This window comes from Gobio gobio (assembly GCF_949357685.1).
Source record: "Gobio gobio genome assembly, chromosome: 15".
NCBI lineage: Eukaryota > Metazoa > Chordata > Actinopteri > Cypriniformes > Gobionidae > Gobio > Gobio gobio.
In genome coordinates, this window is record NC_137108.1 from 25,976,930 (window position 1) to 25,991,541 (window position 14,612).

At 36.3% G+C, this 14,612-nt stretch overlaps 1 protein-coding gene across 3 annotated transcripts; it reads right to left on the minus strand.

Moving 5' to 3' along the window:
• Positions 1-49: 49 nt before the first annotated feature.
• On the minus strand, positions 50-14,526 carry tuft1a (tuftelin 1a). 3 transcript variants are annotated; one of them, XM_079836387.1, is made up of 12 exons: positions 13,986-14,526; positions 8,294-8,365; positions 6,897-6,998; positions 6,630-6,716; positions 6,472-6,537; positions 6,294-6,377; positions 4,886-4,996; positions 3,171-3,394; positions 2,959-3,064; positions 2,783-2,866; positions 1,675-1,769; positions 50-1,551 (listed from the first exon to the last, which is right to left on the minus strand). In XM_079836387.1, exons 1-12 carry the CDS (start codon positions 14,037-14,039, stop codon positions 1,479-1,481), a joined length of 1,158 nt encoding a protein of 385 aa, XP_079692513.1. In that variant the 5' UTR covers positions 14,040-14,526; the 3' UTR covers positions 50-1,478. The 3 variants fall into 3 exon arrangements, with proteins under 3 accessions (XP_079692513.1, XP_079692514.1, XP_079692512.1); XM_079836388.1 differs by lacking the exon at positions 6,294-6,377 and having other exon boundaries at positions 13,986-14,154; XM_079836386.1 differs by lacking the exon at positions 13,986-14,526 and having other exon boundaries at positions 8,294-8,633.
• Positions 14,527-14,612: the final 86 nt, after the last annotated feature.

Below are 14,612 nucleotides of genomic sequence, written 5' to 3' on the forward strand. Positions count from 1 at the left end.
AAGATGCCATAAGCCAAACCATATAACAATTAACCACAAGACAACAAAACTCATGAAACTAGTTTATTTAAATATAATACACAATATGCCATTAATTCAAGCATTACAAACCACTCATTTTTTACAACAAAAATATTATTAAAAAATAAAAGATGTTACATGCTATGAAGCCTTTCTAAGGAATTCACATTAAGGTTAAAGCTCACACAGGGAGAAAATATACACAAAACTATCTACAAATGTGAAGGTGGATAAACATGGTAATGAAATGCACATTTGAACACACCCTTGTCCAGAATTAAATTAATGAAGTATAAATAATCTCTTTTGTAATATTACATGTTCACATGGCACTAATTTGAGGTGGACAGGTGCTCCGACCAATCACATCATTTTTCTAACTAGGTGCTATAAAATCAGTTTACTGAATGTTGGAAATGGCTAACTGAATAACTGCAGCGGTTGGCTGGACTGGATAACAGGGGTCACACTGTGTTCTACTGGCCTGAACTGGTCTGGCTCAGTGGAGGACAAGTGTTACATTCTTTCAAACTTATGAAACACTCACAAGGCGTCTTTGTTTTTCATAGAATGCGAGTCACTGGATTCTCCCTGCTGTGTCTCTTTGGTTGAGAAAAGCGTGAAGAATAAATATTTGTTGCAGTTCTTTGTTTCAGGATAAGCATGTCATAACTCTCCCCTTTCAATTCTTTCAGCACCGTCAGTTATCAGTATTTTTTGAGATAAGCAAGGAACACTGCTGTTCCTGATCGCTTTCCCTGCTCTCTGAAATACTTGCAAAAATATCAATGGTACCACAGAACACATTTTCCAGCCTTAATTTAGATACAAATAGATACAATGAAGATACAAAAATCCTTCATCCTTCTTTACTTCATATTCCTGAAAATAAAATAATAAAATGATGTTTTCCCCATCTGTTATTGTCTCTATCATTTTTCCAACGCAGAAGAAAACCCTTTAATTCCACAAGTGTTTAGCCGAGCTAATACCGAGGGAGATTACGAGAGATAAATAGAGCTTAATAAGGGTGTTCAGCAACGCAACCTGTCTGTTCATTAATGTTAGGTGAAAGAAGTCATCTTCAGAGGGCCAGCCTCAAATAAATACCAAAAAATCCCCAGCATCTATCTAGAAGCCCTTCACACTTCTCACAATAATGAAAATGAGTTATTCATTTTTGTTTTCTTCACTTGTCTTCATAAAAATGGATATGCTCACTTTAACAGTCCTTGTTGTGTCAAACCTACATTGATTATTCGTTGTAAATAATTGTAGCAATAACAGTAACAGACCTCTGCAATGTTATAAGTATTCTTGGAGAAAAGGCCTTTAGACATTAAAGCAATCGCATGTCCTTTGGTTTGTGGTCGTTTGTGTTGCTAGTATTCTCCTGCACTGACACTGGAGGATGGTGCGGTTGTCACAGAAGTGCTGTGATGTTGCTGTGGTAACGTTCATGATTTAATTTCAATGACTTTGATGAAGGGCAGACTCTTGTTGGTCTGGGTGGAAGGTCTCAGAGGCTTGCTGTGGAGAAGACACATGAAACGACTTTTAATGTGTGTGCTTGTATGTCCGTTATCAAGCATATGTGACGATTTGCATAAAATAATTTTGCGTGTAGCTATCGGGATCATTTGCATGTCCTACCTGTAGACAATCTGCGCATTGCCGTCTGATGGCAGGTATGAATTTGACCTTTGACTCCCCAGGTAGTAATCCATCTGATCCCGCATTTGTTTGTTCTGTAAGCACATCCGCAAAGGTCAGACATCAGGAAACATTCATGAGATCACAGATGAAAGGGTGAATTCACTTATCATTTTTGTTTGCTGTAAATATGCTGTAATTTTATTTATTTTGTTTTGTGGGGTTGCATTTTCAGCAGTAATTCATTAAATTAGGATAAGATGATGGAGAGACCGAGAAAAAACCAAGTGATTCTTTTTCAAAAACCGGTTCCATGTTTTTAAAAAATCAGAACTGGATGACTCTTATTGATTTCTTTTAGTGAATCAAAAACAGAATAGCCAATGTAGTCCAATTCCTGAACAAATGCCCCTAAAGATGCTTACTATTACATGAAATTTGACCACATTTTTGTGTGTTTAATATTTGTATTTAATATATGCACTTATATATATACATATATACATTACTGGAGTATGTGTTACAAGAAAATACTACTACAGTGTTTCTACATAAAAATGACATGTTTAATTCAGTGTTTTTACTTGTGCTTCTTTGTTATTACTTGTGAAATTGAACATTGTTGCAAACTGTTTTTCAGTGTTGTTAAAGACAATTATTGGAAGTCAATGTTAATATAACACAAAAATAATCCTTTAAATGTATTAATTAAGTAGAAAAAGACAAATACTACAGAAAAAGGACAGTTTATGGAACCATTAAATGGATAGTTCAGCTAAAAATGAAAGTTTTGTCATCACTTCATGTTGTTCCAAATCTGTTTCTTTCTTCTGTTGAGCACAAAATAAGATATTTTTAAAGAATCTTGGTAATCAAACAGTTTGTGGTAGCCATTGACTAGGAAAAAAATACTATGTAAGTCAATGGCTACCGCCAACTGTCTGGTTAGCAATATTCTTTAAAATATCTTCTTTTGTGCTCAACAGAAGAAAGAAACTCATACAGGTTTGGAACAACATGAGGGTGAGTGATGACTTTCATTTTTGGGTGAACTATCCCTTTAAGGAACCGGAATCATAGGATGTGTGTCTATATCCTGTGAACTGACCTCTGCCTCCAGCATGGCCACCTTCTCCTCCAGCTCTCTGATCGCTCTGTCTCTCTCCTGAATCACCATGCGCGAGTTCTGAAGCTATAAACGGCACAACGATGCAAAGCTTATGTTAGCAACTGAGCCTAACATGACAAAATTTCATAAGAGATTGTGTGTTTGTGCACATGTACCTGTTCAATCATTTGCCGTAGTTTTCTCTGTTGACTCTTGAGCATGTCATCCAAGTGATGAATCTTCTCTTTCAAAATCGCATTTTCCTTTTCCAGCTCTTCTAACCTGTTACATGATTAAACATCAATTGACTGTTGCTGTAAACAATTGCCTAAAGTTAAAAAAGGCAACATTACGTGACAAAATCAGTGAGATATCTTATGACCCCCACCTCTGCCTCCCTGCATAGCCTTCCTCCCTAATTTCGTGCAGCTGCATGAGTTCGGCTTCTTTGGTCATGAGCTGGTCTCTGAGGGTGGAGCTCTCATGCTCCATGCCGCCCATGAGACGTTGAAGGTCTTCGATCTGCTGATCCTGCTGCTCCTTGCTTTGCTGAACCTTCTTCAGATACTCACTCTGCTCAGATAACTGCTGCTTATACTGACGCGCCTCCATCTACAAGAACATTAGATTAGATTAGATTAGATTCAACTTTATTGTCATTACACAAGTACAAGGCAACGAAATGCAGTTTAGGTCTAACCAGAAGTGCAATAGCAGCAAGTGCAGGATATACAATAGAGGCGTAAGTGCAGGACATGGATATGTACTGAATATGTATAAATATGTATAAATAGAGAGACGTTATTACTATAAACAGAACTGAATTTACAGGTGAATATGTACAGTGAATAAATATACAGATGGCTATAACATGAACACAGACAAAAAAAGAATTAAATCACAAAATTGCACAGCTTTCTGGAATACTCAAAATCTGATTAGTCAATCGTAGGATTCTGTGGAGGAATATTGTTTTGTACAATGAACGGTATATATTTAATTGTTGGCCCTGACAAACTCATACTTCTTATTGGAAGTCTTCATTAAAAAAGCTTCACGAGTTTGTGTGCCCGTATAATCTTAGTGAAAGTGGTAAACAGGTTTTGCTTGCTGTCTGCTATAGAGGGGCTCGGAGAGGATATTCTACCCGAGCTCCGATTGCCCCCCTATAACAGGCAAAATTGTACAAAAGGAGGAGCAGGGGAGGAGGAGGGATGCTGCAGGAACTAAAACTGGGAAGCTGCTGGTTTTACACCTTGGTATTAATTGGAAGATTAGATGGGCGTACTCCTCCCGAAATTATGTTTAATAACTTCACTTGTAAACAATTTGTCACTTGATATTATATTTTTCTCAGGAAAGTTATCCAATGTCCATGAGTCATAGCTAACTCTAGAGAATATAATATCACTAAAATAGTAAATGTATTATTACATGCTGTATATTTACTTATCTGTGCTATTAATGATGTGTTAATTAGAATAAAATATCCTAATTCTGTCAAATAATGCCTAAGAATATTGTATTTTTTACAAGCCTTTTTGATAAAAGTGATCTATCATGATGGATTATCTATTTATTTTGTAAGCAGTAATTATAAGAAAGATTAATAAAAAAATAAATAAAAAAAATAAGCCTATTCAGGATGATGCTTTGTGTCAGGGTCCAGATCACTCTTCCAGGGTTTATTTTGCAATAATGAATAGCTGGCTGTCCTTATTAAACAACTTATTGTGACACCTTCATTTGTACAACAGAGACAGTTTCAGGAAGTTGAAAATGTTTAAAAGTTTCAATCTGTTTAATTTTTTTATAGTACCATTTTGACATCTGTTTAACACTGAAATCCTTGACGTATAAGATGCAAGCACTAACCGATTACGAAACAGAACGTCATCATGAAAGAATGTGCGATCTCACCCCTGCACACACTGTTCTTTCCCAACCTGGATCGGATCCAGTTGACCAGTGGGAATGTCTGCTACCGTATTAGTACAACTGAACTCTCACCTTCTCTAACAAAAGATCCTTTGAATGCTCTATAACATTATGATACTTGTAAGCCATGAAAGAAGCGAATGCTAAAAAGTGGAAGCGACTAACCAGCAGTTTTTCTCTCTCCTCCTGGTGTTTCTTCTCAGCGTCTTGGAGTTGACCATATAGACGCTTACTGGCCTCCCTCATCTTCTCTTTGTCCTGCTCATCCACGCTATCCTGGAGAGAGAATATAGCGACAAAATGTTAATGAAAACCATCTGGAATTTGTTTGGCGACAGTTACGTTTGTTTGTTTGTGTGTTCATGTACTTGTTACATGTGTCTTGCATTAGTTACACAACATAGTGGTTTAAGCAATAAAAAAATAGTAGCAAATGTTACTTAATTATAAACCAAATCACAGTCACGCAAAAATATTTCCATTGAATCACGGCCATATCTCTCCAGGCAGTTATTTATAGACGTATGTGAGAGCAAGAGGACAATGTAAGTTAGAGTGAAAGAGGGAGGGATCTTCTCTGTACATGCGTCAACAGGGTGTATGTTCTAACAGTAAAACACTGACGTATGCTGTCATAGCTCAGCTTTTCCACCCATATTCCTTGTCTAACCACCCAGACACACACATCCCACTGGGAGGCTAATCCGCACTATTCGCTCCTAAAAAGAATCTGCTGCCGCCACATTTAGCTTCAAGCAACAAAAGACAAGAATGTGAAGAATGTGAGAAACGTTAAAACCTGTTGAACAAATACTGGCGATTAAAAAAAGAACCAAAGACAATTATTGCAGGTGGCTTAACATGTTTTCCGAGCCCTGCATTTTTTTGTGTGGTTTCCTGGGTGATTAATTCCTCTCTAGCTCCCGGATAACACAAAGACTAACGGGTTAGTTGATGTGCTTTGTACTAACAGATTTTGGAGATTTGTTAATGATTGCGTGAATAAGTCATTTTAGGTAAACAATAATCACCCAAAGGATACAGATTTTATAACGCAGCACATTATATAACTTGACTGCTGTGAAGCATACATTACAAACAGACGAAAAGTATTTACATCTGTGGTGGCTCGTAAATCGCGTTTTGCTTTAAGCAGGTTTATATGAGGGTTAGGTTTGGGTTTAGGGGAATAGAAAATTAGGGATGCACAGATAACATTCTTTGCGATATCAAAAAGCTGATTTATTATTGTCACGTTAAGTCTAATAACCAATAAATGGCATTTGATTCTATTTTGAAAACACTAAAAGCTAAAAGCAGTTGTTTTAAACTTTACAAGTGAATTTAGGCATCACAATATTATAATCCTGTATGAAAAATGCATATTCACTTGGATATTTGTTGAAGACTGCATTATTATTTCGATTTTTATGGTTCAATTATAACCTAAATATAAAAATAGGGGAAATTAGCATGTACAATTAAATATATAATATTAACTTGATAACACGTATGTGTGTGTGTGCGTGTGTGTGTGTGTGTGCAAAGCAACAGGGCACAATAAAACTCTCACCTGTCTCTCTAAACTGTTTAGGGACTGTGTAAGAACGGAATGAGTACCATTAAGTTTTCTAGGACCAGTACCAGATAACACCAGCTGAGGTTGAGAAAATGAGAGTTAGTTAACATTTTATTGTTAATCTAGCTTCAAACAACACACATATATCTGCAGATGTGATTTCTTGTCTCACCTTATGTTCTGTTCTGTGACTTTTAGCTGCCATCTGCTCTCTGAGGTTCTTTAGACAGTATCTCACCTGCACACAGTACAACACTGTTAAAACACATGATCTGAAAACAGCCAAACATAGAAAAGTGTTGAAGTGATACTGAGGATTTTTGCTCTGACCTCCTGTATTTGTGAAACTTCCTCTGAGAGCATCTTCAGACTCTGTTGGTGTCTGACTTGTGCCTCTTTGCGGTCTTCCAGATATACCTGACAAGCAAACCAAAAGATTTTAAAAATCATGAGCACATAAGCACTGACATCACTGGTTTGAACAGCCTAGTCTAGTTTAGGCAGAACTACAAATTAGATATAATTATAGTTTTAATAATAATAGGTTAAACTTCCAGATGTACAGGTTGCATAATTAAAATTGAAAGACACACCCACCTTGATGACCTCTCTCTGGTCCTCAGATGGCTTGATCAGATCAGGCTTCAGTGGCTGCCTCTCGTAGGTTGGCTGTACCAAGGCAAAAGCTCTGCCAATTGGCTGGAAAGACATGAAAAATACATATTAAATGCCAATAATATATGCATAGTATGTCTATTAACTGCTCTTTTATTTCTAGCCACAACATCAGGGGGACTTCCACTTATTTTATTATCATTAGTAGTCATTTGTATTTAATATTCAAAATACTTAAGACAAGAACTGATAACTTATACCAGTCATACTTTTTCAGAAACTAAATTTGCATGTCTTTGCAGAAAACAAGGGCCCCTTTCTAAATGCGAAGTATAAATAACTCTGACACACAAAGGGTGGCAGGAAACCCCTAAAGAGCAGGAATGGACGCAGATGTGGGAAAAGGGACATGGAAAGTTATGTAATTTCTGGAATCTGAAACAATGAGCCTCTGGTCCTGTAAGAACGTCCCCTGGAACACAGCCACATGTTCCTTATGTTTATTGAGTGTTGGCAGATAGACAGAGAAAGAGAAACAGATGTGTGTGTGTGTGTGTGTGTGTGTGGGTGGGGGTAGGGGGCGTGCAATTCCACTGAAGTTAATCTGAACTGATTCCACAGAATCACTATCACAGCATAACCGAAATAACCATAAGAAGCCATAACCCATAACCAACAGTAGAAATAATTAAGCATACGCATACAAAACACTACTACAAAACATAAACATGTGCAAATTGTATCTGATGTGATCTAGATCTAAATGTACAGAAATATGTATAAATATACATATTAATCTTGGACAGCAAGTTATGCCAGACTCAATAATAATAACTACTGCTCTTGAAAAAAACTGCATATACTGGTTAGGTATGTTTTGAAGCAGCTGGTTTATGCTGGTCCTTACTTGGTCATCAGCTGGTTTAAGCTGGTCCTGAGCTGAAGCTAGTTTCTTAGGACAAGCTTCGGACCAGCACTTGACCAGCTCATGACCAGCTAAGGACCAGCTTAAACCAGCTCAAACCAGCAGCCATCCTTCAAAACATATCTAACCAGCATATGCTGGGGGTTTTTTTCAACAGGTTGTCCTGGTATTATACTGGACCATTCTGGTAACTTCAGCTCAAGCATAAACATCGGAGATTCAATGCAGAAATGGCTTTAAACAGGCACTTATTCATTCTTATAAAACATTCCCAGAGTCAGAAACACTGAACTTATTTGAATATATTTTAAAATCTTATGTAAATGTTAAAAAACAAAAACAGAAATTGAATAAAGAGCTTGAATCTGAATTTGACATCTGAAAATGTCACTTCCAGATCATGTACCGCTCATCTATTTTAGTACACATGAAACAGAAAGAAACAGGCATTCACCTTCTCTGTGGTGCGCTGCTGCTGCTGCTGGTTCTGCTCGTGGAGAGTCAATCTGAGCCTTCTGTGCCCGTTCTGAATAATGACATGAAGAGAAGCACAAATGTGAGTGAGGGATGCAACAAAGAGACCGTTATAGAAAGCAAAAGGGTGGGTGCTGTATGGAAGAGGGGAACATGTGGGGAGGAGAAACTGAGTAATGCCCTCTGAGAGAGAGAGAGACTGACTGGAGGCCAATGGCCCATTCAAATTTGGCATGAAGGTCTATGGTTACTCAATGTGAAAGAAAAAAAACGAAAGCGAAAGGCATTTACAGTCCAGTCTCTACAGTCTGATTTGATTCGTTCCCCCAGCTTCTGGAAAATTCTTGAGCCTTGCAGGCTTTGCCAAAACTTTGTATTTGAATGTAAATTTAAATCGTCATAAAAATGGAGGCGGGATGCCACAAATCTAAACGGAACAATGCACTCCAGCGCAGAACGGAATATCACCATGACAACCCAGATCCCCATCAACAACATAAACTATGTCTGTTGGACACAGGAAGAGACAAAGCAGAGACTTTAAACAGATCACAAACAGATCAGAGGAAACACTCGCACACAACACACGATAACATTCACGTAACCAAATAAAGAGATATTGAAGTTAACCTGAAGTTAATAACTTTATATGGTATTCAGGAACATAATCGGATCAAATATATAAAACAATGACGAGTGGACAAATTAAACCAACCAGATGAATGGATAAATGTGTGTGTCCATGCATAAATCCAGAAGAGTCTGCTGACCCTAAAAGTAGCCTGAGTGAGTCACGGTGGGACGGGATGTCCTTAAAGAGAGTGTGTGGCAGACAGCATGCACAAACTGTGACATATTTATCAAATATGTGTGAAAGAGTCCTGAACTGACTGTGAAAATGTCCCAGGTCATTACTGGGGTGAAGGATCAAGTGGCTAAAAAGTCAGAACAAAGGTGAAGGAGGACATTACACATTAACATGAGACACATTCCATTCTCACTCTATTAGATTAGACGTGATTCATATTTACGGTCATTAGGGCAGTTGCTATTTCAGTAGGCTAATATAGCAATAGAACGATTGAGTGCAAATGAAGGAATATAAAAATAGGAGGAGACATGAGTGAATGGGTCATAATGGGAGATGACTGTTACAGTGCAATTGACATCATGTATAAATAGAGAAGATGCAGTTAGTTCACTATAAAATTACAAATGTACAGGGATTAATAGGCAATAATGTTACAGAATATGAGATACAATAAATGGCAAATTTTTTCTGGAGTGAGATTTTCTTGAGATCATGACATAAAAGTTGTGTTATTGGTTTTGGAGGTAACAAAATACATTTCAAAGTGCCTGAGCAAATTCATTTTTACTTTGATCAGGAACTGACTCAAGCTGAAATAGTTCTGTCTATCAAAGTTATTTTACTTCTAAATCAGTGTCTGACACTAAGGAAGAGGCTACAACTTTATCGAACACTATATTGACTCTGAACATGTGGTCTATTTAACCATCTCAAGGGAACAGGACGTCTGTGTGGTTACAGAATGGTGTTTGATAGATGCTGATCAAATTCATCAATATACATACACATTATATGATATTATCTCATACCTTTTTTGGAAGCTAAAACCCAGATGTACAGACCTCCAAAGTCCAGCTATTACACAATACAGGTATCCTGTATCTACTATGGTGACAAACATGCTTTATCACAGTATGATGCAGTATACAGTACATAGGGACATACTGTATGATACGAAAAAGACCTCAGACAGCTACAATATATAACAAGCTAACAATAGCATGATGCTACGCAGTTCAACAAACTACAACAGCACACTCTGCAATCGACATTTAGTTTGATTACAAAGTCAAAAACATTCCATATAAGGCTGGACGTTACACACTGTAGTATTACGTCATCAAAAGGGATTTCAGAATTAGTCTACTGATGCAAGTTTGCGAAGGCAAGCTGTTCGAGTAAAAAAATGATTATTGTTCCGCTCACTAAATCACTAGACAACACACAGCCACACCTCGACCCACCTGGCCAAAACAACACATTTATCGTAATCCCATAAATGAGACAAAACAACAATTTCACCACCAGGATGGCGGGCAGACTAGACGGAAGGCAACCGAATAGTCAGCCTCAACAAAACAATAACACAAAATCAACAAAAGTTTGTTTAGGATTATAAACAAACTCATAATAATGAATTATACATTCATATATTTACCTGAGGTACTATCGCAGAAACGTCCTGTGACTATGTGAGAATCGGGTGTTTCCATAGAAGGCGAAGAAGCATTTAGAGTCGAGCCAGCCAAGTTCAACACCACACCTCAACCCAAGAAAGCAACAAAGACTCAACACACACACCTGCAAGATGACACGCACCCGGCACAAAATTATCACGCCTGTAATGTTATAGGATTAAAAAAATCTATGTGTAAAGGAGTTTGTGAGGATTCTGCTTGAGGCATCAGAACAACAGGCTATTCATTACAACATAGTGCCACATACTAAAATTCTCAGATAACACATAACCTAAATGGACACACATACACATGCATACAAATACACAAAAGCAAAGCCTCTGGCTGAGCAAACATTGTCACGAACTGTCACACAGGAATGATCATTATTCAGAGATTATATAATGGCTCTGTGAGATTTGCATATTTTGTGTACCAAGGAAATGAGGAAAAACAGAGAGGTGGTGGCACCGAGGTATTAGGAAAACAAACAGACGGTTAATAACAGAAGGAGCAAGAGTGAAATGGCGTTTGTTCTCTGAAAATCGAACCAGGTCAGAGAGAAACCTGAACGCAGGTGTGAGGTACAAAGGGGAGACAGACACACAGGACATAGAGAAAGGGATGGGTGATGAAGAGAGGGAAAATAGGGAGATTGTTAGAGAGCCGTGAGTGGAATGTGTCATTGGATACAGGCCTCTGGACCTCTCAAAGGCACAGACAAAAGACTTGGCAAGTCACACAAGCGTTTTTTCCTCGGAAAGATGTAAAGGTCACGCGAGAAATCTGAATAGCTGCTGAAACCTGAGACTGTACATAGACAATGGTGACTTTACACAAACACCGAATCTGAGTGAACTGAAACATTAATAATGGTATCATTAATCTCAATGTTAGAACAAGAAAAACTGGGATACATTCCTTATAAAATATTAAGTTCATGAAATAAACTTAAAGCAAAGCATTTCGAAGTACTTAAAGTAAAAAGGTTATGAAATGCCAAATGTCATTGAATAAATTACTAAACAAAAAATGCTAAAGGGGTTGTTTTAAATGGAATTATATATTTAAATGTTGTTAAAAATGTCTTGCTATATAAAAAAAAATTATTTGCATAAGTTTCCATATCATTATAGTCCTCCCTGGGCTCTTCTTAATTTTGTTATATCAATATTCAATAAAATAATATATATATATATATATATATATATATATATATATATATATATATATATATATATATATATATATATATATATATATATATATATAGATAGATAGATAGATAGATAGATAGATAGATAGATAGATAGATATATATATATATATATATATATATATATATAGATAGATAGATAGATAGATAGATAGATAGATAGATAGATAGATAGATAGATAGATAGATAGATAGATATATATATATATATATATATATATATATATATATATATATATATATATATACATACATACACACATTCTCACTAAAATTACATTTATTTGAATTGTCTTAATTTTTGCAAACATACAATTTTTTTTACTTCCTTTTAGTGCCATTGCACACTACTTAAAGTTTACATTAGTAATAAACAAATGAGTTTACGTCAATCCTTTATAATCATTATTGTATTGTAAGAGCTTTCAGTGTTGGCAAGACAAGACACAAGATAATTTCACCGCAATGTTCTGTGGAACTTTGTCACCTCAAGGCAACACAACAAGCCAACTTTTCACAAGTACATATTTGTTGCTACTGTACTGTATAAACTGTATAGTATATTACCCTAATGACTATCATGCAATGTGCTTCATAATGCAAACTTGTTGAGAGAGGCGCAATTTGTATTTGTACTTTAATACAGGTTTGAAGTTAAATATTTGTTGTTTGACTCCTTACTCCATGCAAAAAGTGAAAGAGATATTTATCGAGGGAGCGGTAAATGAGCAAAATGGAGGAGAGATAAAGTAAATACACAGACACAGCTGGTTAAACAAAGGTTTTTAAAAATTTGTTTTTAAAAAAAGGGAAACGCCTTACATAACCTGAAGTCATCCGGCTAAACTTGCAAAAACAAAGCTACAAAAGAGCTTTTGTTTGCTTTCACACGTGAAATAGTAAGAAATTTATTTCGATTTGGATGCTTTTCTTCTCCAAACAATTTTCAAAGAATAAAAGTGAAACATTAAAGCAACTTTAAAATTTTTTAAAAAGTTTTCACCCTAATCTACTACAGAACTAAATGAAAGCATTAAAAATCTTTTCAGAAGAGAATCTGTAAGAATGCGACTCTCTAAAGAACGTATCTCAAATGGTCTTTGACCTTGTAATACTTGATGAGTCCATTAAAGAGCTTCCTGTTGAGAAAGCAGTCAATGATGTTCTGTTTTCATATTTGCAAATGAAATGCATGCAAAAGCTGTAGCTGCTGAAAAACCTACAATACGGTGCAGTCTTGAACGATCAAGTCAGAGAGAATGTCTATTATGTTACAAAAAGGAAGGAAACCTGCCACAATCAAGCAAATACTTGAGCCCTATAGCTCTACCTCCTTGCCCAGTTGGCGTGTAGGAAGCACAGACCTTCCCATTAAATAGCCTATATTCTGTGGTACAAAAAAGGTCATAAAAAGTAAGGGCACAAGGCTGCCCAGCAACACTCCTACATGGAAAGATCAAGTTAATAATAATCTAATTCAACATAACACTCTTTATATACAATACTTTACATACTGGTGATTGAACAGACACAGATACAGCTGGCATTTGGCTTAACTATCCTCTGTGCTGGCAGAAATTCTTCTCACAGGTTATTAGCGAAACCAAATATCAAGTAAGTGACATTAAACCTGATTAAGCATCTGTTGTGCACACAGATAAGGGCAAGTGGAGGTAAAGGAGGTTTAGTGCAGCTTGCCACTATACTGTTAACCAATAAAGTGTCACACATAGATAGTTCGGTTTACAACTTTTATTTTGACGACATAAATAATTAATGAAGCACTAAACTATTTAAATAAGTGGTAGAGAAGTTTGTTTCCTATCAGGAACGAGGAGCACATTTTATATTTTACCAGGAAGAAAGAAATGAGGGGATCAAAGTTCTCTTTTATGATAGGACGGTTGAGAAAACGACCCAGAAACCTTTTTCAAGATTTTCTTTTAATTTTTCCTTAAAACTTGCATATATATATATATATATATATATATATATATATATATATATATATATATATATATATATATATATATATATATATATATATATATATATATATATATAAACTAGTGCATTCAGACCTGTGCAAAGATATGCAGATACATTTAAACAAATCAAACACATAAACATACTTGATGTTTTATAGATACTAAACAGTACGTAGAATAGTTAATAAAGTGGTACATACCATTCTGTCATCCCTGATTTCATCAAATGTGCACATACTCCCCATTCGATTCATTTTAGCTGAATGTTTCTACACTAAATAGACAACAGTACTAAGGTAAATAAAGTCAAATAAATAACAGAAGAAGTTGAATATCCCCTTGCGCTCGCGAGCTCGTCGGTTTTGTTGTGTTCTGATCTCGCCCGACACGCTGAATAATAAATAGCCTCGGTGCAGGTCTCACAGCCAGCTAAACGGTTTTGACAGACACTCCTCCTCCTTCTCACAGGTTTCACGGTCGGTTGTTTTAAAACGAGTCTGAGTGAAATCTGTCGTGTGACCTCATTGCCTCGGCATTCCTCTGCGTCTGTTTCGCCTCAGCCCGCGGGAACAGTGTCATGTTGGTGTGTTTCACCTGGGCGACACGATCTCATTCCACTATCCCGAGGTTACGATAAATTAAGCAATAGGATTCGAAAGAATATCTACAAAGTTAGTCAGTTTCTTCAGAGTGATAGCTGGAAAATGGAAGGCCATAAATTAGAAAAAGTCTACTGAAAGCAAAAGAAAAAGTCGAGGACATCAAGAAGAAGAAAAAGAAAGAAAGAAAGAAAGAAAGAAAGAAAGAAAATACATTTCTTAATTGAA

Coding starts and splice junctions, on each gene's coding strand:
- tuft1a (XM_079836386.1), bottom strand. CDS start 8,548: ATGCCAAATTTGAATGGGCCATTGGCCTCCAGTCAGTCTCTCTCTCTC. Junction 3,395..4,885: donor AGGAGAGAGAAAAACTGCTG/GTTAGTCGCTTC, acceptor ATGTTCTTGTAG/ATGGAGGCGCGTCAGTATAA. Junction 1,552..1,674: donor AATGCGCAGATTGTCTACAG/GTAGGACATGCA, acceptor TCTTCTCCACAG/CAAGCCTCTGAGACCTTCCA.